The 24,539-nt window shown below is 39.4% G+C and overlaps 1 protein-coding gene across 8 annotated transcripts in view; it reads right to left on the reverse strand.

Moving 5' to 3' along the window:
• The window catches only part of LOC103748706 (zinc finger protein OZF-like), a 45,211-nt gene that overhangs the window by 10,009 nt on the left and 10,663 nt on the right, over positions 1-24,539 (reverse strand). For 7 of the 8 annotated variants that reach the window (XR_003846834.1, XR_003846835.1, XR_003846830.1 and 4 more), the window contains exons 3-5: positions 22,906-22,998; positions 12,498-12,607; positions 10,885-11,926 (exon numbers count right to left, since the gene is read on the reverse strand). Coding sequence is in view for 2 of the 8 variants with exons in the window: in XM_008851457.3 (XP_008849679.3) it covers positions 10,885-11,926; positions 12,498-12,607; positions 22,906-22,998 (1,245 nt within the window). In the remaining 6 variants the exon portion in view is untranslated. Of the gene's footprint in view, positions 1-6,729; positions 9,610-10,884; positions 11,927-12,497; positions 12,608-22,905; positions 22,999-24,539 lie in introns of those variants that run through there. The other variant, XM_017802797.2, reaches the window with a different exon arrangement.

Consider the following 24,539-nt stretch of genomic DNA (forward strand, 5'->3'; position numbering starts at 1 on the left):
TGTGACTATGACAGTTTTGTTGACTAAGGTATTTTTGGATGGAATCTATGATCGTGTTGAACATGGAATACTTTGCTCCAGACTCTTCTTCCTTTTATCTTTGCATTAAGAAGCCAGCTGTAATTCTGATGGGCTTTTCTTTATGCATAACTTGTTTTTCTCTTGCAGCTTTCAGATTTTCTCTTTTTTTCTGAACATTTAGAGTTTTTACTATGATATGCCATGCAGAGTTTCTTTTCTGGGCCTCTTTTGCTTTGTATTTATATGGGCATGTCTTTCTTTAATTTTGGGAAATTTTCTTCTACCCTGTTGAAGATCTGGTACATACCATTATTCTGAGATTCTTCTTCTTCCTGTATGTCTATGTTTGTAAGTTTGGTCTTTTTGATGTCACACAGTTCCTGCATATTTCAATCTCGTGTTTTCTTAAATTTTTCATAATCTTTGCTTGAATGGTCTAAATCATCTACTTTATCTTCCAGTCTTGATATTCTGTTTTCCATTTCATTCATGCTATTGGTGAGGCTTTCTCCTTTCGTTTCTAATTGGCTGAGTATTTCACTTCCTTCCTTTCAGCCTGATCATTCTTTAGTATTTCTAACTCTATTCTGAATTCGTTCAGAAGATTGTCCCTTTCTTCTTTCAGTTCTTTGATTTCTTTGTGTGTTCTTTAAATTCACTGAATTCTTTTATCATGTTTATAATTGTTCTTTTGAAATCCATGTCCATGTTTGTAATTATTCTTTTGAGTTCCATGTCCTGTGTTATCTCTATGGGGTTCTCATTATACTCCTCTAGAGGACTATTGGTATTTGGTGGGGATATGCTATTTTGGTTTTCATGTTTTTTCTCTGTGACTTTGACATGTGATTTTTTCTTTCATAGTTTTTCTGATTCTTGTGTGAGACTCAAGCCTTCCTTTGTTGAGTTTAGATCCGCTTTTTTTTGTAAACTTTATGTGCCTTTGTGGTTTACTTGTTGGGCATGAAAAGCTGGTTCGTCTAGGCTTCAGGTTCTCTCTTTGCTTTTAGGCCTAATTGTTTTTGTCTTCAGGAGTTCCCACAGAGGCCCAAGTGAGATGAGACTCAGATGATATCAGGCTTTCTCCTAAGGTCTGGATCTCTCCAGGACAGATGCTGCCCTCAGGAATTTGGGGGCTGGGCTGGCCTAAGAGCAGGGCCTAGGAAAGATGCTGGTCTGAGGAAGCCGATGGCTGTGCCACCCAGAGATGCAAAGGGAGGTGGGGGTGGAAAGAGGTCTGGAGTGCTCTTGGGGGACTACTGGGAGGAACTGGGTTGGTCTGGATGCAAAGGATCAGGAAGCAGTGGAGATTCTGGGCCTAGAGGTCAGTCCAGGAATCTGCAGCTCCAAGACAAGAAATGGGCCAGTATCCAGCCTATGAGGGGAGCCGGGAGGGTGAATGAGGCTTGGGGAGTCAAGATGTGGTGGGTGCTGCTGGACTTACTCAGGAAAGGTGCTGGCACCAGGACACCAGAGGCTGTACATCCTGGGGAAGCAAAAGGAGGCGAGGGCAGGACCAGGCCCAGAGGGTTCCTGGGGACTAGGAAAGATGCTGGCACCAGGATGGCTGGAGGCTGTGCAGCCCAGAGAAGTAAAGGGAGGTGAGGGCGGGACCAGGCCCAGAGGGCTCCTGGGGATCACAGGGAGGAACTAGGTTGGTCTGGAAGGAAAGGATCAAGAAGCAGTGGTGGCTCTGGGCTGAGAGGTGAGTCCTGGGGTCTGGGGTGCCAAGACAAGAAATGGGCCAGTACCCACGCTAGGAGGAGAGAGGTGGCAGGGGAGCTGGGAGGGTGAAAGAGGCTGGGGGAGTCAGGGTATGGTGGGTGCCACTGTACCTACCCAGGAAAGGTGCTGGCTCCAGGACACCAGAGGCCATGCAGCCCAGGAAGCAAAGGGAAGGTGAGGGCACAGCCTCGATTTCCTTATATGTCATGGGTCTGTTTAAACTGTTGATCTTTTTGGTTTAACTTTAATCATTCCTATGGTTTTAGATATCCATCCATTTCTTTTAAGTTTTAAAATTTAATAGAGTATAGGTTTTTTAAGTATTCCCTTATAATGTTCTAGATCTTTTGGGTGTCTGATGTTGTATTTCCCCTTTCATCTCTGATTTTGTTGATTTGAATTTGCTCTTTCTTTTGGGGATGTCTTTCATTAATTTGGTGACGTTCTCTTCTACCATCCTGTTTACATAGTGAGTTCTAGGCAGGTGGAGCTACAAGGAGATCCCATCTCAAAAAGACCAATAAATAAATAATATTTTACATTTTATTTTCATTTTATATGTATGAATGTATTGCCTGCATGTATGTAAGTACACACATGTTGTGCAAAGCCCACAGAGGAAAGAAGAGGGCATCAGATCCTCTGGAACTTGTTAGCCACCATGTGGGTGTTGGGAACCAAACCTGGGTGCTCTGCAACTGCAGCCAGTGCTCTTAACCACTGAGCCTCCATACTTGCAATTTTAATTGCCTCAGTTGTGTGCCATAGAGAACTTATATTTAATGTTTTCCACTTCATTTTTGAAAACTCTTGTTGAATACAGAACACTGTGGTTTTGTGGTTTCTCTGTACACTTGATACGTATTCCCAGTGAGGTGCTGGTATTGTTTTTATGATGGAATCTCTTTTGCATATTATATTCCCTGTTTAAGATGTGTGTTTTTAAAATTAGATGCTTTACAAATATTCTCTTTAGTTTGAATTTATCATTTTGTGTATGGTGAACTTACATATGGTTTTTAATGTATGTTCTTATTGGATAGTCTCTTAACTTGGATTTAAAAAAGAGGCATACTACCAATTTTGGACATAGTCAAGCTGTTGGCAGGTATTTTACACTTTTTGGTCCTGTCTCCTATACAGACTCATTCATTTTACACTTCACTAAGGCTCTGTTCATTAGTTTTTAATGTTTAAAAAGATATTTCTCTCAGATTTGATAATTGCTATTGATCTGTGCTTGACATTCTGCTGTTTCTTGACTCACAAGCTCTAGAGAACCTTTCATTCAATTTCTATTTTGTTGCATATAATTTTCTACTCTCTGGTTTCACATGCTTATTATTTTTCTTTATGTGTCACGAGGATGCACTTGGGTTAGCAGATGAGAGCAATGGTGTCACAGAAACATTGTTTAAACAGACCCTTCTCCTTTAATGTAGGCCACATGTTAAACTGTGTTGTTGAATTTTAAATGCCTCGCACCACCCAATAACTTGTCCTTGTTTCCGATTCCTTCAGCATACCATCTTTGGTCATTACCCGGCCTGGGTTCTCAAAGCATGCTTCCAGTCCTTTGAAATGTGGTATGATCCACATCTACTTTAGTCTCTACTGTGCTCCTAATTTTCTATCATTATCATGACCCTTACCATCCATCACCTTTCTGAGGAGGATCCAGGCATCAACAGTGCTTCCTGACACTGACTGCTACATTGAAATGATCTCTCAGATGATTCATCATCTTTCCTGTTTTCAGATGAAGAATCAGAGACCAAAGATCATCAGTAGCCTGCGCAAGCTCATAGGAGAGAAACCCCATTCCTCCTACAAGATACAGTATAGTGTTGGTTGCGTTCACTGCAACCCCTCCCCCAGCACCACTTCTAGCCTACACCGCATTCCTGAACAGTTGATGTATGTGCTTATACCAATCCAGGCCTAGCCATAGGTAGAGAGAGAGAAGATGTCTCTACCTACATGGTTTAGCTTTTCATTTTGTGTTGGCCACAGCGAAATATCTGCCTGTCTGGTAGCTGAGGTCATGCCTAAGCCTTTACCAAACACAATGATTCCTCCAAGAGAGTTCATAGACAAGAGTACTTCTTCCACTGTAGAAGAGGTTGCCCAAGGAGGAAATTCCTAACGGCAGTGCAAATAAATCCCTTGAGAGCAGATGAAATAATGTTTCACACAGAAAGCTGAACTGTGGTCATGGAGGCTGAACTAGGAATCCATGTGTCCCTCACATACTTCCCACAGACAGCCACTACAACGTTAAAACAATTAACAGTCTGTGTAATGAACTGTCTTGGTGTGTTTTTGGAGAATAGCAAATACATAATCCATTTCTAATTTCTAATCCATTTCTAATTGAGACTTGGGTTGAGATGCCTTTTGAACACCTGTCACACAGGATCTCAATTCCTCCTACTGTTAGAGGTGTAGCAAAGCTGGAAAAGAGCAAGGTCTAGCGTCTTAAAGAATGACTGGACTGATTTCCTAAAAGAAGCTAACTATACATCCATAGCACAGCTAGGTTCAATCTACATGATGGAAGCCAGACAACTAATTCTGCCAGTTCATCAGTCAATTCTGAGCAAGCTGACATTAGTTTATCCCCTTATCAGGTCCTCCTTTGTGTCCAAACCCTAAAGCCAAACCACAGACAAGCAAATCTCTCGTTACTGCAGAAAAAACACCACTGGATTTCTCTGTAAACTTTAAATGAAAATAAACATATTTTACTGTCTCAGTACCCCACCTCCCAGTCCTCCACTCCCTCCTGTCTTATTTTTCTTCCTCCTATATATTTTTACTCATCTCCTTGCCTCCACATTACCCTCGTTAATATTTCTGTACAAAACCTTGCCACAGGATTTGAAATTTTCTAGTACTTGTATTGTGAGGGGATAGAGAAGGAATACATTGGGCATGCAATTCGGTACAAATTCCTTAAATTTAAGTACCCAGATGAAACTTGCTACATTAATATTTGAAAGAAAAGTCAAAAGTCACTGCACAAGTATGTTCATGTTGCAGAGGCCATGCCTCATTTCAACTGAAAACCTGTCTTGATAGTATAGATCTCAGTTGAACAATACTATTAGGGTATACTAAATGCTTGAAAGTCTTAGTTCTTCCAACATGGTGCACAGTTAAGCAAATAAGTTTGTCCTGAATCAGGAGTTCTGGTCTAAATTTGAGGCAGCCATTGGGATTCTAAATACCAGGCTACACATTACCTTTGACCACCACCCACTTCTGGCAATTCTGGCTTACAGTAGGTACGATTTCTACCCAGTGATATAGAGAAGTATATCCAGTTGGATACTTGTATAGTTCCTGAGTAGTAGGTACTCCTAGGGTGGAAGGCAATAAAATGTGTTGAGTGGAGTTTGTGCTCTGCACATCCCACTATCCGCTGATGACATAACTCCAGTAGGATACAAGAGATGCCCAATGAGTAGAAAAGGTCATAATAAGAGTACCCAATAAGAACTCACAGGATTTTAGTTGAGGGAAAGTAATCGGATATAACAGGATATTAACATGTACCAAATCATATACCATGGAAGACTATATCCATGTGTCCATGGCAGAAGGGCCTAGAAGTTATATAGTAACACAAATCACATTCCATGAGTCTAAAGTAACCAATTGGTTGAAGGTTCTTTTGTTATATTCATATAGACATTAGGGGCACAGAAAGTGTAGTTCCCTCTGTGCTAAAACTTCTGAGCATGAAGTCAACTTTTACTTCATAGTTTTCAAAACCACAGGCTTCCGTGTATGTGTGTGTGTGTTTTTCCTTAAGATAGGGTCTTCTGTAATCCCATGAAATTGCTACAGACCTATGTAGACCAGGCTGGCCTCAAACTCAAGAGAGATCCAGTGGCCTCTGCCTCCCTACTGCTGGGATTAAAGGCATGTGTGTACCTCCATGCCTGGCCTCACATATAAGATTCTTAACATCAAAAGTTTATGTCTTGGTTTCAGAGCCAAATGCTTATAGCACTGGGTTATTTGTCCCAGTGACCTTATTTTAGCATTTAGTGTTACAACTTTGGGCTTTGGAACTTGATGCCCTTACCTCTGACAAGTCTACACAGTTTCTCAGCAATTGGAGTTACCAAGTCTTTAAAACTCCTCTAGCTCCTGGGTCTCGCACACCTGTCTCAAAATTCCTGTCTTTTGCCTTTCAAACTCTTGGATGGTCACAACCTGTCTCTAACTCAGCAGCTCCTCAGTGTTCAAGAATCTGTGCAATCTCTCCTCCTAGTCACTCTATGGAGCTATTCAGCCACAATCTAGCTGGTCATTTGCTCATTGTGTACTCAGTTCAACCTCTCCCCAGTATCAATCACAAGTAGGCAATAAAGCTATTTGGCTAAAACTTGACTGGGTGAAGTGCTGAAAAGAGGTCCTAAGCACAGGAGGGGTAAGCCCCGGACTTATCTGAGCAGCTTGAGTGCTGCTTAGATTTCTATATCCATCAGCCACTGGATGCTATGAGCTAGGGAAGAGCAATTCTCTCACCTGACACTTTAAAGGAGAAGGAACAGCTGTATAAAGTTCATCTGCTATAACTGGGGTTGTGTACAGGACAACCATCATAGACGAAAATTCTCTCAATATGCTACACAGTGACCAAAGAAGCATCTTTAATACAAACTGCCAGTGTAGCAGTGCCCATGACAGCTGTAGAAATTCCTGTGGCTTGAATGGAGTCTTCTAGGAGTGTGTCTGGAGCCAAGGCCTCTCAGTGCATTTGTGGGTGTTGTATAATGTACTGAGTGACTTCTGGCTGTTTTAAATAGCCACTATTGTCATGAGAACAGTTTGCATAACAACTTAACAATAAATTACCAGCTATATTTACAGAATAGTTTTATTACAATGACCATATACATTTATACACATTAAAATGGAAAACAAGAGGGTGATATATAAATCATCATACCTAAGATATAAATGGGGGAAATTACATTTAATGTAAAAAAAAAAAAAACCTATATACTATTTTGGTTTCAATAAACTGTTTTCAGTGAGTTCTTTTGAATGTTTGATCATCAACTCTGGCATTATTTTAGGTGATATAAATACTAAGACACACAATCTAGCTGGATCTAAGTCATTAGGGGCATTCCCAATAAGGTTAAATCTGGTATTCAGATTTAGGGTATCAGGTCTTATGTTGAGGTCCTTGATCCATTTGAAGTTGAGTTTTATGCAGAGGGAGAGGTAAGGATCTACATACTCATGTCGTTTTCCAATCATGACCTGCTGGAGGCTGCCTTTACTCCAGTGTGTAGTTTTGGCATCTTTGTCAAAAGCTGCCGATGAGTGGACTCACACCTGGGTCCTGTATTCTACTGACTGAGATCCCTGGTTTTGTGCCAGAACCATGCTATTTCTTTGGCTCTGGAGTAAAATGTGAAATCAGTATTTCTGATGCCTCCAGAATTCTTCTGTGTGGGATTCTTTCCCTATCATTGGTCCTTTGCATTTCCTTACAAATTTTAAGATTGTTTTTCTTATTTATGTGAAAAATGGCCCTGGAACTTTGATTGGCAATTCACTGAATCTGAACAGTGCTTTTTGGTGTACTATTTGCTTTTGGATGGCCATTTTCACCATATTAATTCTGCCAATCCATGAACACTAGGAAGTCTGTCTCCTAGTGTCTCCGGAATTTCTTTGGTGTCTTACAAAGTTTTGTTGAAGAGGTCTTTTGTTTCTGAGGTTAAGTTTATACCCAGGTATTGGATTGTTTCAGTGGCTACTGTGAATGGATTGTTTATTGTTTTTTGATGGGGAATCATACCATCTGCACAGAGATACTTCTTTTCCTAGTTGAATCCCTTTATTTCTTCTCACTGCTCCAGCTAAGACTTCAAGCACTATATTGAATAGGACTGGACAGAATGGACACACTTGTCCCTCATCTCTGTAGGAATGCCTTGAATTTTTCCTCATTCAAATGATGTTGGGTGTAGGTTTGTTACATATAGCCTTCATTATGTTGAGGTGTGCTCACTCCATCCCTCCCCACTCCTTGATATTTACCATGAGGGATGCTGGATTTTATCACAAGATTTTTCTGCAGCTATTGAGATAATCATGTGATTTCTGTCTTTGGGTCTACTGGTGTGACAATCATTTACTGATTTCCATATATCGAACCAACCTTGCATCTGGGGAATGAAGTCAACCTGGGTATGAGGAATGGTCTTTTTAATGTGATACTGAATTCAGTTTTCCAGTGTTTTATTGAGATCAAAGAGATTGGTCTGCAGTGTGTGAGTGTGTGTGTGTTTGATATGGTTTTGGTATCAGGATAATATTGGATTGAAATTATGATAATATTGGATTGAGTATGGGGGCATTCTTTCCCCTTCTATTGTATGAACTCATCTGGGTAGTTTTAGAATTATTTCTTTGAAGATCTGGCAGAATTCTGCAATGAATCCATCAGATCCTGGGCTTTTTCTGGAGAGTGGGGGGATCTTTTACTCTGGCTTGCATCCCTGGATTTTCCAATTTAATGAACAATTGAGGAAATAAACTGTTGCAGCTATTCTAATATGTGACAAAAAGACTACTCAAGGGATAATGAATGTCACTTCATATTTATTAAGGAAACAATCTAATCAAGATTATAATTCTAAACACACACACCAAACATAGGTGCACCGAATTTCTTAAAACAAACACTAACAGTTCTAAAGTCTTAGATCAACTACAACAGTTATAATGAGCAACTTGAATACTTTGCTTTTCTCAACAGGTTTTTCAGACAAAAAATAAACACAGAAACATTGGCGATAAATGACATAATAAATCAAGTGAAGCTTAGAGACATCTACATAACATTGCACCAAAACACACATTCTTCTCAGCAGTACATGGAACATTCTCCAAAACAGATCACATACCAGGACACAAAGGAACATCTAACAAAAGAAAATTGAAGCTACATTCTGTATTGTACCTTACCACAATAGAATAAAGGTAAATTACCAAGAAGAGAAATTGGAGAAAGTATACAAACTCAAGAGATTAAACAACACACTACTGAATGATAAATGATGTACTGGTTATTTTTCTGTTGCTGAGATAACTATGATCAAGGCACTTATATTAATTGTCAAAGCCCACCCCCATGACATATTTTCTCCAGCATGGCCACACCCCCAAATCTCAACCAAACAATGCCATCAACTGGGGATAAAGTGTTCAAGTACTTGGAGCATATAGGGGACATTCTCACTGAAACCACCACATTCCACTCCCTGGGCCCCGTAGGCTCATGGCCATATCAAAATGCAAAATGCATTTAGTGCAATTTTAAAATTTCACATAATCTTCAATTAATAGTCTTAACAGTATTCAGAAGTCCAAAGTCTCTTCTGAGACTCAAGACTACCTTCTTAATTGTAAGCCCCTGTAAAATCAAGGAGCAAATAACATACTTTCAACAAACCATGGCAAAGAATACATATTCCAATTCCAAAAGGGAGGCATGGGGGCATAGTACAGACTACCAGACTAAAACTGGAATTCACCAGGACAAACACAGACTCCTGTGGCTCCATGTCCTATGTCTGGGACTTTAGTTCCACAGGACTTAGATGGCTCAGTCCCTTCAGCTCTGCTGCCTGCAACATACATTTCTCCCTTGGTTGGTACCACTCCCTGCAGATGTTTCATGGTTCTGGCATCTCCTACTTGGGGTCTCTACTATAACCCAGGCTTGAGCTTCACAGCTTCATGCAATAGTCTCTTATGACCTCTTGGCTTCCCAGGGCCTTCTTTATGGAGTGATTTCCCTGCTGCATGCTGCTTGGCCTCAATGGCTTTCTGAAAACATGGAAGAATCAATGACCCACTAACTCTTTTCATGCCTCTAAAGCCAGCACCATGTGACCAACACTACTAAGTTTCACTGCCAACTTGGGATGGACCTTGGCCCTATCAGAACATTATCAGCAGCTTTTGTATGCTGTAGTTTTCTAGGGGCAGCAAACTCCTTGGGCCTTAAACAAGTTGGGTCTTACCCTGAGAGTATTCTTTCCACTGATCAAGTGCAAAGCCAGAGGCTTCTCCTAAATGGCTCTAATCTCCTTAACAATGGGAAACAATGTATCCTCTCTTCCAGGACACATTTTCTTTGGCTGCCTTGGCTGTAACATTAAACTTCTTACCCCCCTCCACTCCTGCTTTTCTTCTTCAAACTATGCACTTTGTATTTCTTTCTACCCAAGCTGCTATTTTTTTTCAGTATAGAGCTGCATAACATTCACCATTAAAAAGGCCTTAGAAAAACAGAAACAAACCAAACTCAAAAGCAGTGAATTGGAGAAATAATGGTCAGAGCATAAATTAAGGAACTAGAAATGGAAAAAAAAAAATACAAAGAATCAATGAAAAGATTTTTTTTTTTTGAAAAGATGAGCAAGACAGAAAAACAGCCAAATTAACCAAGAGAAAAAAGAGAATTAGTAAAACTAGTGATAAAAAAGGGAGTGGTTACTAAAGATGCCATTGATTAGAGAATTGTAAGAACATATTTTAAAAACTTATGTAAGTCTTTTGATGTTGAGTAAGGTCTCCCTTCCAACAGAAAGCTTTCATGTATTCTCTGACCTTCTCAGTCTCACCTACATGCATTCTCTGAAGTCACATGAGGACTGAGTCACAGTAAGCCTTCTTGTATTCTTTATATTAGGATTTCTCACCTGAGTACCTTAACAGTCAATGACCACTGATTTATAGAAGAACCTGTCCTGAATTCTTTCCATTTACACGGCTCTTCACCTGTTTCTCTAATTTGACTTCTAGCAGTAAATGTTCCTATATTCTTTACACTCATAGGGTTTTTTGCTTGTATGAAGTTTCTGAAGTTGCCTGTGGTTTACCTTGCAGGAAAAAGCTTTTATGCATTGGTTACATTAGTAAGACTTCTCATGTGTATAAGTTTCTGGTGTTGAGTAAGTTCTGACTTGGAGTAGCAAGCTTTCTTGCATTCTTTACATTCATAGGGTTTCTTATCTGTATGAATTCTATTATGTCTAATTAACTGTGACTTGAGGTAGAATGCTTCCCTACAATCTTTTCATTCATAGGGCTTCTCACCTGTATGAATTCTCTGATGTCGAGTGAGTGCTGACTTGGAGTAGAAAGCTTTCCCACATTCTTCACATCCATAAGGCTTTTTGCCTGTATGTGTTTTCTGATGTGATGTGAGATGCGACTTGCGGGAGAAAGTTTTCCTGCAATCTTCACATTCATAAGGCTTCTCACCCGTATGAATTTTCTGATGTACTGTTAGATGTGACTTTCGGTAAAAAGCTTTCTCACAATATTTACAACCATAGGGTTTTTCACCAGTGTGAATTCTACGATGAGTAACTAAATTTGATTTGCAGTAGAATGTTTTGCTGCATTCTTTACATTCATAGGGCTTCTCACCTGTATGCATTCTCTGATGTCGAATGAGTCCTGACTTGGAATAGAAAGCCTTCTTGCAGTCTTCACATTTATAAGACTTGTCACCTGTATGAATTTTCTGATGCACAGTGAGGGATGACTTGCAATAGAAAGTCTTCCTGCAATCTTTACATTCATAGGGTCTCTCACCTGTATGGATTCTATGATGTCGAGTTAATGTTGATTTGCAGTTAAAAGTTTTACCACATTCTTTACATTCATAGGGCTTTTCACCAGTATGAATTCTATAATGTGCAGTAAGTTCTGACTTGGAGGAGAAAGCTTTCTTGCATTCTTCACATTCAAAAGGCTTGTTACCTGTGTGATTCCTTTCATGTATAAGGAGGGAGCACTTGTAATTGAAACCTCTCTTGCACACTTTACATTCATAGGGCCTCTCACCTGTATGAGTTCTCCAATGTACAGTGAGGTAATGCTTGCGGTAGAACGCTTTCTTGCATTCATTACATTCATAGAGCCTCTTTTTGGTATGATTTCTCTGAGGTTCAGTGAGGACTGACTCATCATAGAAAGCTTTCAGACATTCCTTCCATTCATATGGTTTCACACTTGTATGGTATGTGTGATTCTTGTTCTGCTGCAACTTCTGGTTAAGTGTTTGAGCACAGGCTTTATAGTCAGAGGATTTTGCATCTTGATGAATTTCCTGTCCAACCTTTCGTTTTGCCTTGAGACAAAAGAATTTGTTAAAAGTTCTTATATCCATGAGGCTTATTACTAGCATGTATTTACTGATATTAAGTAGGGTATAATTTCTTAAAGTTTTGCAGGAAAATATGCATTTATATCTTTTACTGGTATGTACTTTATCATTTACTGACATGAGACTTTTATAGAACATCACATACACTTCATGCAATGGTTTACTTAAATTGGACAAGTCTTGCTATAGAAACAAAAGGATTTCCATTATTCTCTGAATTTACTAGAGTTTTCTCAAGTATGTCTTAATAACATTGTCTTTGTGTTGTATAGATATATATCCCTAGTCACATATAGTAAACAGAACATTGTGATCTTTAAATCTTGATAGGCAGACTAAGAGGCTCAGGACTCCAGAAGGGTTTCTCAGTTACATTAACATTATCAAGTTCTTTACAAGCCTGCACTGTATAAGGCTCACTAGGAACAAGCTATACATTCTGCCAGGAGTTTGACTACAGAGGAAATATTCCTTAACGTCCCCAAAATGTTCAGATTTCAAATACAGGTTATGCTTACATTAATGTTTTACCTACTTCAACCATATTTTCATTAGATAGAGTACTGTTGGTGATTCCTACTCGCCACAAATGTCCCTCTTGATTTTCCAGGCCACTCTCGCATGGGAAGCACACTTTATGAACACCTGAAATATTAAAGGTATCACCATCCATAAATGAAATATATTCTCCTTATGCAAGTTTAGAATTATAGTTATGATAAGTGTATACTTATTAGTATTTATGAATAAATAAAACAAATTACACTAATAAATACAGCAGTGCCCCAGCTGGCTGACACTCACTATATAGACCAGGCTGTCTTCAATCTCAGAGATCCACCTGCCTCTGTCTCTCAATGCTGAGACTAAAGGCATGCACCACCACTCCCACCTCACTGCACACTGGTTTTTAAGTGCCATTTTTCTTTGTTATAATCCACTTTTAAGTATGTCATCCTAAATCACATCTGCTCAGGTGTTAAAGGTATTTTTCTGCACTAGCTACCTAAATAATGCAGGCATTGTCAAAGATCCTCTCTCCTATGCAGAAATACAGGTTACGAAAAGGTTTCCTCTGTTTAAGTTTGTTTAGTCACAGTGAAAAACATGCAAAGCCTCTATTTTCTTATGTGAACTATCTTCCACTCAAAACAGAAGACAGATTCCTCTCAATATTCCTTCAATCTTATGTTTTACACATCTCTTTCATCCCATCTCTAGATATGTTTTCTAAAATAACAGTTAAGATGCTAAGAAACTATTGTGTAATTGTGCAGATTGGTATGTTCTTGTGTAAACAGAATCAAATACAAAATTTCATGTGAGTTTCAATACATATTAATTATACAAAATGAGGGATATTTTTATATTGTATATGAAATACAATGTAAATATTCATACCCACTGTAACCTCTTAAATGACAGAAGACATGATATTTGTCATTGTAAAGCTGAGTAACTTAATTTGATGTTATATACTTCTATATGTGCCTGGAAAAAACTTTACTATTTCTTCTTTATAGATGAATTTACTTTATATACACACAAACAGATGGAACTGGAAAAGATCCACAACTAGTCAATGTGTAGAAAATAAGAAACTGTGGAGTCTCAGCCCATGCCAGACAGAAACAAAGCATGGAAGGGGAAGCAGGCATGAAGCCCCATAATAGCTGAGTAACTACTGGCAACTGACAGCTGCAGAGAAAGGGAGTCAGTCTTAAAGGATATGACACCAGGTGGGTTGACCAAGCTCTAGGGGATAGACCCACAAACAAGATCATTTGAGGAGCATAAATTAGATTTTTAGGCCTTTAAAAATAATAATAGAGGTCACAAAGTGGGAGGGTATGGTGTTAGGGGTAGGTAGATATGAGAGGAGACGAGGGAAGAGGTCTGAATGCATTGTATGAACTCTAAAAGGATTAATAGAAAAAATTTTTTTTAATTCTAGGCCACTGAGATGGATCAGTGAACTCTTGCTGCTCAAAAGTCTGATCTATGATCCTCCAAAAAGGTAGATACAGAAACTCACATCTGTACTTCCAACACATTTACAGAGAGATGGGAGATGGAGACAGGAGAATCACTCAAAGTTTGCTGACTGCCTAGCCTGGAGTATGCGCAGCAGAAAACAGACCTCAAAATGGAGGGACAGAACTGATTCCCAAAAGTTGTCCCAACCTCTAATTTGCATGCTGTAGCACAGGCTCACCCACAGTAACACACAGCACACACACAATAACTTTTTTTTTTTTTTGGTCTTTTTGAGACATGGTCTCCCTGTAGCTCCAGCTGACCTGGAATTCACTATGGAGATCAGGCTGGCCGCGAACTCAGAGATCTGCCTGCTTCTGCCTCCCGAGTGCTGGGACTAAAGGCATGTGCAACCACACTTGGCACACACAATAAATTTTAAAATTCCACTATCACTAACAGTGTATAAGGTTTTGTTTTCTCCTTTGATCCTTAAAAACAAGCTACAGCATTTTTTGTCCTTGGAGAAAGATACTCTTCCTTGAACGAAACTGATCCAAATGAAATTTACATTGTATTTCCCTAATGGGCAAGTATGTTGGACATGTTTTTACATTTTGTAATAAAGTTCATTAATTTTCTTGAATCTCTCTCTCTCTTTCACACACACACACACACAAACACACACACACACACACACACACACACACACACTGTTTGTACAAGACCATGGGGTTTACACTATCCACTGAAGTCTGGTAGGTTCACCTAAAGGCATAATGACTGCCTCTCCCTGAAATCAACAAGAAGCCAACAGTTCACCAGGGTTAAGTATGCTCCACTGTGTCCCTCTCTAATCCATGCTTTGTTGATGCCAGGCCCAGTGTCTGCAAGTGAAGTCATGGTGGCAATGGCTGCATGATGTCATGCTTTTCTCACTGTCTTCTGGCTCTTACATTCTTTCTACCTTCTCTTCCACAATGTTCTCTGAGCCTTAGCAATGCGGGATAAGTCTCCCATTTAGGGGTGAGAACACACTGTTCCTTACTCTCAGAACCTTGAGCCGCCATGAAGCTCTGGATATACACTTCTTTGCAAAAAGGAGCTTCCCTGTGAAAAGCTGAGTGCAGCATTTGTCTATGGCACAGATGGGAATATTTAGAAGGCATTTTGATGTCATGCATTTTAAGCTACACAACTGTAGTAAGTTTCTCCCCAGGGCCTAAGAACTCTTCAGTCATGAGTTTTATTTGGGTTTACAATACCAAGCATGAATTCTCTCTTTTGGAGCAGGCCTCAAAACCAGAGAATTGGTTACCAACAGTACAGCTATGCTACTTACTGCACAGTCCATACATCTTGCCTGGTAGGCTATTATTGTGGATTATTGGGTTTACAGCTGCGTAAAACTATGGGTGCCATCTCTTCCTCAGCAGCCTGAACAGTAGTTTTTGGCACTATGAATGCTAGCCAGTAGGGAGGAAGTTTCCAGTTCCCTTAGAGCCTGATCTCTCTTTCTCTTACAACCAAGGTTTTATTGGCTTACTTTTTTTTTTCAGATAAATATTTTCAGTTTATTTCACTATTAATTGACTATGCTGCTTGTTCTTTTAGTCTTTACTTTTTAAAACTCTTCATATATTCTAAATGTTAATCCTGTGTTGGATGAAGAATTGGCAAATCTCCTAAATATGTTGGATGTCTCTGCAATCTGGTTATAGTTTTTGATTGGCTGAAATTTTAGATTTGGGTGCAATCAGTTTTTTTCAATGCTTTGCTTGTTTCTTTGTGAGACATGTTACCATGAAGCCCAGTCTGGCTGCAATGAGGAAAGACCCGGTCAGATTTGTCTATTCTTGCTGTTATTTCCAGATTTATTTGCATCTTATTAAGAAACTCATTCCCAGTGACTGTATCTTACATCATTTTCACCATGTATCCCTGCAGGAGTTTCAACATTTTAGGTCTTCTGTTAAGGTGTTTGATTCCCTTGCTTCTGTACCTGGTGAGAGAGGGATGGTGTCAGTTGTCTGTATGTACACATCCACTTCCAACTTCCAACAGATTCTTGGCAATTTTTAGAAGGCTGTGGCTATACGAATATACTTCTAGGTTCATCCTCTATTCAATTCCATGGGTCTTATATGACAGCTTGGGAGCCAATATCTTGCTATTTTAAAACTATTGTTCTACACCATAATTAGACATGAGGAGCAGTGTTATGTCCAGCATTACTGGTTTTTAAACAGGATTCCTGGGTTATCTGGTGGTATTTTTTTCTCTATGAACTGTACAAGGGAATTCTTCAGCAACATGTTCTGTGTGTTGGAATTCACAGGGGATTGCAGATTCCCATCACCAAAACAGTGTTTTCATTCTATGAATTCCACTAAGTCACAAACATGTGAGGTCTTCTCTTACTCAGAGTCTTCTTCAGTACCTTTTAATCAGCATTTTGTAGTTTCAACCATAGGGTTCTTGAATCTCTAGGGTTTGAAGTATTCCTGCATGTTTTTCTTGAACTGACAACAGTACTGCTTTCCTGATTTCCTTTTTATCATAGATAATCTCCACATTTAGAAAAGGTACTAAAAGTGCTACATATGTAGCAGGGATGTGTGGTTTGACTGCTGAGTAGAAGACACTAGGTCCAATTCCTAACACCACACAGAGGAAGTAAGTGAAAATCTACTGAGTTTTCTATGATTTTATACCACTACTATGCTGAAAGTACAAGTAAGATTTAAAAGCATTTACAAGGAGTTTTAGGGTCTTTGACTCTCCAGTCTCATGTAATCTGAAGGCAAGAATGTTACGTCTTCCTTTTTGAAATTTGAACACCATCTAGTTCTTTCTTGGGCTCTGAATTTAGGGTCTATTTTAACAAAAATAGAGGAAAAGAGTGGGAACTGCGTATTATGGCTTATTTTAAACTAAATGTTTTCCATTTTCCTATATTCAGAATATTCTTGTCTATAGGTTTAGCAAATATTGTTCATAGTCTCCATTTTCTGGTGCCTTCAAAAGGATTTTTTTATCATGAAGAAATGCTGAATTTTGCCAGATGTTCTAGATCTTGAATTAAACTTGACAGTGTGGCTCATAACTATATTTACATGCATACTACATAAATTTAGGCATCCTTCTTAGCCTCCCTTCTTTTAAAAATATTTATTCTTATTTTACATGTGTTAGTGTTTTGCCTGCATATATGTAAGTGCACCTATGTCAAGCAATGCCCACAAAGGTCAGAAAAAGGCATCAGAATTCCCTGGAACTGGAGTTATGGACAGTTGTCAGTCACCATGTGGATGCTGAGAACTGAACCCAGGTCCTCTGCAAGAGCAGCCAGAGCTCTTAACTGCTGAGCCATCTCTCCAGCCCTTGATGCTTTTATTAGTGTACAAATGAATAGTTTCCTTTATGGTACTTTCACATACATATATGCTGGATAGCTAAAATCTAAAAGACATTACTGCCCTCTGGGAACAGCTTTAGAAATGGATCTCTAGATTTTCATTAAAAATGGGTTATATCTGTTCCCCAATTTCACTCCAGTCCCTAAAAGATTTTAGGGTTATCTCATTAGAGGGGAGTGTTTCAGGAAAAAATGGAATCTACCTCTAGGTGGAGACTCAACATTGTCTCCTCCCATAAGAGTTAATCCAGTTGGGAGGTTCCATAACCTGGCTAAGGATCAACTCCTCAGGAAAGCAGGCTCACTTCAAGCTATGCTAAAGAGATGGGCAAAGTAATTATCCTTTTAATAAAATAACTGTACTTTTTCTTCCCAGAATTCCTGTACCCTAGCATAGTTCCTTTAAGCCATAAGGCTCACTGAAGTCTGCCCACTTTTCTGAGATTCAGAAAGACAGATCTTTTGCATGTCTTTCTTTGAAATGCTAGGCTACTTTGGGTTTTTGTATTCTTTAAAGTCCCACTCCCCACATTGTGGCTGCTTGCTTCCATGGGGCTGACACCCATGCTGGCTTATCTCAAATGGCACAGCTTTTTTCCCTTCATTACATCATTCCCCACTTCTTAGCAACTGCAGAGAGTCACAGCTTGCCTGCCATGGGGCTTTTCTGTGAAAGTCTAGTAAAATTATCCTTGAGTTTCTGTTTGGGGAAAAAAAAATCAGGTTGCCAGTTTGCAGTTTTTGTTTAAAGTTAAGACCAGTTCTTGTTGTATAATATGTACTAAACTGTCCCTTCTTCATCTTAGAGATTTGCTAGTTTGCTGAGTTAATAGTGTTTAATTTTTTCTTTATTCTGAGGTTCATTCTGTGGGTTTGTTCTTTCCAGGGACTCTTAATTATGCTCACCTATTCTTCTGCCTATGCATTCTGTATAGTGCCATGTGCAATGGTGGCTTAGCATTTGTGGAGTCATTTGCTTGATGTTTATCATGAAAGACTGTTAACTCCTCTCTTAGTTTTAAGGATAATATTGTTGGCTAGAACAATTTTGAACTTACTTTGTTTCAGTGCTTGTAATAAAAGAGTATGCTTTCAAGTATTAGGGTCTCAGCGAAAACATTCATTAGGCTAAGAAGCTTGTCTTCATAAATAAGCACTTGCCTATAAACACTTTAAAGTGTTTTGGGTTTTTTTTTTTTTGTCATTATAGTGATAGTTATAATGACCTTTTTCATTACAGTTAAAAAATATATACAAAAAAATCTTTTTGGTTCATGTCAATTTGTGGTTCTAAATGCCTCTCATCTCAGGTTTGGGTTTTTGTGGTGGTTGCTATTTGTTTTGCCTAGATCATGCAATTTCCCACTACAAATTCACAGAACACATTTGTGTGGTTAGTCTACTGTTCCTCATCTCAGGTTCACAAGCTGCAACTCTCAGTCATTCACAAGGTGCATCTGCATGGTCCTGACTGCGCTTTCACTACTGCTCAGCCTTCACTCCTGCCGCTCTTTCACCTGCGTGGCCTTCTCCATACTGCTTTCCCATGAGTGCTTTACTTACTGAGCTTTTCCTGCCAAAAGGTTTCTGTTTCTGTTTTCTTCTACAATCTCTCTCTGATGAATTCTCAGCTGAAATGCTGAGTTTATAATAGACGCATTAAAGTATTTATGTGTATGTTCTTTCACTTTAGGGGTCCTTGCCAAAATTAGCCTTTTGCAGTTTTCTTGCCTGGAATTTCATCTATTCCCATATCTATGGATTCGATTTTTAAAATATGCCAACTTTAGAACAGTTATCACTGTTTGCCTGTGGATTTTTTATCCCATAACTGCTGGGTTTCCATATTTGTTCAAGTATAAGGTTATATAGCTCTGTCCATTTTATCTGAAGTCTCAGCTCAGACAGCAAGCTTCAACTGCACCCTCAGTCCCCAGTATCACTCACAGAGGAGAAAGCAAATTCCCATAAAAGTAACAATATATATAGAACTTAAAAACTCTTCTAAACCACCCAAGTGAAGAGATCCACCACAGAATTCTGGTAAACCATCAGAAAATATTTTATAAAATAGAAATAATAATAATCTTGGAATAAAGCTAAGAAAGTGAAAGACCTCTATAATGAAAACTTTAAAACACTAAAGAAAGAAATTGAGAAAGATGCGAGGAAGACCTCCCATGCTCATGAAGATATGAACAATTAAAAGTGTGAAAATGAGCCAGGTGTAGTGGTGCGTGCCTTTAATCCTAGCACTTGGGAGGCAGAGGCAGGTAGATCTCTGTGAATTCGAGGCCAGCCTGGTCTACACAGACCATAGCGAGTTCTAGGCCAGCTGGAGCTACAGGCAGACCCTATCTCAAAAAGACCAAAAAGAAAGAAAAATTTGAAAATGGCCATCCTACCACAAGCATCCTACAGATCAATATAATCCCAATTCAAATTCAAATGTCATTCTTCACAGGAAAAGAAAAAAGTCAAAATTCATAGAAGCACAAAAGACCCAGATACCCACAGCAATTCTAAACAAAATAATACTGATGGAGGTGTCATCACCCCTCATTTCACATCATACTACAGAACCATAGTAATACAACCAGTGTACAGACACCTAAACCAATAGAACAGACACCTGGTATCTGACAAAGGTGTCAGAAATACAAATTGGAGAAAAGACAGCACCTTCAAAAAATATTGGACAAGCTGGATACTGCCATATAGAAGAATGAAACTGGACCCTTATCTCTCACATTGCATAAAAATCAGTTCCAAATGGATCAAGGACCTTGATGTAGACCTGAAACTCCAAAACTGCTAGAGAGAAATGTAGGGAGTACACTTTAAGACATAGGCATAAGCAAGCACTTTCTGAATAGGACTGTTTCCTCAGGAAATAAGGTCAACAATCAAAAAATGACACCAGATGAAATTTAAGTTTCTCTATAGCAAAATACCCTTCAGTTGCAGAGGTAGTCTACAGAACAGGAGAAAATCTTTGCCAGCCATACAATGGAGAAAGAACTAATATCCAGAATCTATAAAGAACTCAAGAAATTAAACATCAAGAAAAATAATCAATAACCCAATCCAAAAAAAAAAAAACCATGGAACCTAAAATTTCTCAAGAGAAGAAATATAAATGGCTAAAAAAAAGTATAAAGAATTTAGTTTAACATTCTTACCATCAGGGAACTAAAACTTAAAAGTTCTTTGAAAGTCCATCTCACTCCACTAAGAATGACTAGCATCCAGAAATCAAATGATAACAAATACTGGCAAGAATGTGGGAATGAGGGATCTTTACCCACTCTTGGTGGGCATGTAAACTTGTACAGCCATGGAAATCAGTGTGGAGGCTCTCACAAAGCTAAAAAGAGAACTATCATGTGACTCAGCTGTAACACAGCTGGGCTTACATACAACGGAATCTATGTCTTACTGCAGACACACATTTACATCTATGTTCAGTCCTGCTTTATTCAGCCAGGAAATGGAATCACACTAGATGTCTATCAACAGAAGAATGCATAATGTGGTACATGCACAGTGGATTTTTGTTCATCTTTTAATGAAATACAAAATTATTAAATTTATAGGAAAATTGATGGCACTGGAAAATATATACTGAGCGAGATAACCTAGGCCCAGAAACACAAATGCCAAGTTTTTCTTACATGTGGATCTTAGCTTGAAATTTCAAGAGGAATATTAAAACACAAGTTTTAATACTGAACACTGAAGTGGAAAGGTTTAAGCAGAATGGGGGTAGGGGGTAAAGACAGGAGGGGCAGGAAAAGGGTTAATCAAAACTAAAGATGTGCAAAAATATATTTTTTAAAGGAATCTCAATGGAGGCTCTCTGCATGGGTGGATAATGCTGAAGCCATAGGTTATTAAATAAAAATCCAAATGTCAGGTGTGGGATACTTCCCTACAAAGTGGTTGGTCAGCAATACACCAGAAGGCCCTGGCGCGCGCACACACACACACACACACACACACACACACACACACACACACACACACACACACACACACACACACATACACACACAGGCTACTGTCGTTGCTTTTGGCTGTCCTCCAGAACTAGATGATAAAATCCTACTGCTGAAGACAACACATACCATAGTTGTAGAACAAAAGAAATCCAACTGGAACTGAGGTTTCCTCCTTACTAGCTAACTTTTATAGTGCCAGAGGTGCTATGCAGGCTGCTGAGAAGAAAAGTCATTGACTCTCTTACCTAGGAGTGGAATCTGCATGTTATCATATGGTCCTGCCAGGCAACATGTGCAATACTGGCATGACTATTATGGGGGTAACTGCTTTCTGATCTGTATGAGGCTCACTCCACAGGAAGGATCTCTGGTACTATAAACCTGGTCAAAAGTCCATGGTGGGGGACAGCATAAGACCTAGACAGGAACGTACTACTGTTGTTTTGCTTAGTAGACATGTTGTCAAACTGACTTCTAAATATTTATATTTGTACCCACTGATTGGTGATGCTTTCAGGCTTGATCAGACAAGCGTCCTTTTGCCTTGGACAGCAATTAATGCAAAAAATCCTGAATGGCCGAAGTGTTGGGAATAAGTGACTGTTCAGTACTCAGCCCCAAAGAGGACATCCATATCAGCTCCCCACCAAAGCTGAGGAACACAGTGGATGAGATGGCAGAAAGAATTAAAGAATGGAGGCTGACAAGGTGGCTCAGCCATTATGAGCACTTAATACTCTTGCAGAAGACCCAGACTGAGTTCCCAGCACCTACATCAGGCAGCTCACAACCTGCAAATCTAGTTCCAGGGAACCTGACGTCTTCTTCTGGCCTGGACAGTCAGCTGCATGCATGTGATTCACATAACTCATGCAGGCACACACAAATACACATAAATGATCAATGAATCTTTTTAAAAAATGAATATAAGCCTGGGAAGATGAAAAACACTGAGAACGGCCATCATCTGGATATGAAATGTCTGTTGTACTCATGAACTCACAGCAGACATGGATACCTGCACAAGACAGGCCATTAAAGTTCCAACACGGGTGGGAAGGGGCTTATGAAGATCCCTCTTCTTGCTCAGGAGCAATGAGAGGTTACTGGAAGCCAGGAAGGGGGAGTCCACTTTCTTCAGTGAGGTGGTCACTGGTAAGTTGCCTATACTCCTGTGATAACCTCACATCTATGCTCACGCAAACAAGCCTAAGTTAAACTCAGGAAAAATAAATAAATAAAAGACATGAAAGTAGGAGGGGGCCTTGCTGGGAGGGAGGAGTTCAAAAGGAATGGGAAAGGAATGAGAGGGTGATGATCAAAATATATACATGTATGAAATTCTCAGTGAATAAAAAGTTTTAATGGTAAATGGGTAGACACTGAGAATCCTGTTGAAAGACTACATAAAGCTAGTGTCTAATACAGAAGACAAATTATTGTAGGAACTAGGCTTGAAAGAAAGTTGGTGAAAACAGATTGACATGACCAGTATTTTATGAGTCCTTTTCCTGCTGACCTCCCTTCTCCAGCATGTGTTCACTGACCTGGCAGACTCCAGAGTGAGGCTTCTCCTATCTTCCATGGCTCAAATCCATGCTCCAGCCTGAAGATCAACTCAGGTTTGGTCATGCAGTACCCTGTAAACAGAAAATGATATAAAATTGTGACAAAGTGGTGAATCCCTTCCACTGATGGAAGACAACAGCTCCATTTCAGAAGCTGCACAATGAAGGCTGAGCTAGAAACCTAGTATAGAAATACTGTACTCAGGCTCTTCGCTGATTGGAATATTACCCTCAACAGGCACTAAACTCTAGGAAAAACAATCCATCATGACTTTAAGAATACTTAAGCTTGGGGCTGGAGAGATGGATCAGCAGTTAAGAGCACTGACTGCTCCTGCAGAGGACCTGGGTTCAATTCCCAGCACGCACATAGTGGTTAACAACCATCTGTAGCTCCAGTTGCATATCTGATGCCTTCTTCTGACCTCCTCAGACAATGCACGACTTGGGTGCACTTACATGCATGCAGGCATTACACTCATACACATAAAAAATAATAAAATTTTTAAAAACTTGATCACTTCTTAAAAAAAAAATAAAAAAAGGAATATTTAAGTTAACAGAAGACAACTGGAGGGAAAACCCAAAAAACTGGAAAGAAAAGTCACACACTATTAGGACAGATTGACAAAAGAAAGTGTTCATAAATAAGAAGCACCAAGACATTTTACAAGTAAAGACAATTATTGAAATGAAATGGGGATGGGGGTGAAGAGAAAAGACAGCCAGAGATGGCTCAGTGGGTAAAAGTGCTTGCCATGCAATCGTGGTGATCTGAGTTCAATCCCCACAACCCACATTAAGGAGGAAGGAGAGAATTCAATCCATAAAGTTGCCCTCTGACCTCCGCACATGCTCCATCGCAAATGTGCCCACACACTTCATGAACAGACACACCACACACCGTGATGGTTTTAATGAAGTGTCCCCCATAGGCTCAAGTATTTGAACACTTGGTTATAGTTGGTGGTGCTGTTTTAGAAGGTCATGGAATCCCTAGGAGGTATGGCCATGCTGGAGGAAGAGCGTCACTAGGAGCAGGCTTTAAGAATATATAGCCATGCCCATTTCCAGTCAGTCTCTCTCTGCTTCCTGCTCCTGCTTGGATACGTGGGCACTCAGCTTTCTGTTCCTGTCACCTCTGCCACCATGCCTCGCTGCCATGATGGCCTCTTAGCAGTTCTCCAATAGTAAGCTCAATGAACTCTTCCTTCTATAACTTGCCTTGGTCATGGTGTTTTATCCCAGCAACAGAAAAGTAACTAATACACACACACACACACACACACACACACACACACACACACACATACACACACACTCTAAATAAATAAAATTCAAAAAAATGTAACTTAAGCCAGGTGTGGTGATACAGGTCTTTAATCCCAGCACTCAGAAGGCAGGGGCACATGGATCTCTAAGAATTTGAGGTCAGTCTGGTCTACAGAGACTTTCAGGCCAGACAGACTAATAATGAGACCCTGTCTCAAAATAATCAAAAATTAAACGAATTAACTAATTAAAAAAGGAAAAGACTCCACAGCTGAATTGATCATGCAGAAAAAAATAACTCTGAACACAGATTTTTTTAAATTAAATTTGTTACTGGACAA

The sequence above is a fragment of the Nannospalax galili genome, unplaced genomic scaffold (assembly GCF_000622305.1).
Source record: "Nannospalax galili isolate Female #2095 unplaced genomic scaffold, S.galili_v1.0 scaffold664, whole genome shotgun sequence".
In the NCBI taxonomy this organism is placed as follows: Eukaryota; Metazoa; Chordata; class Mammalia; order Rodentia; family Spalacidae; genus Nannospalax; species Nannospalax galili.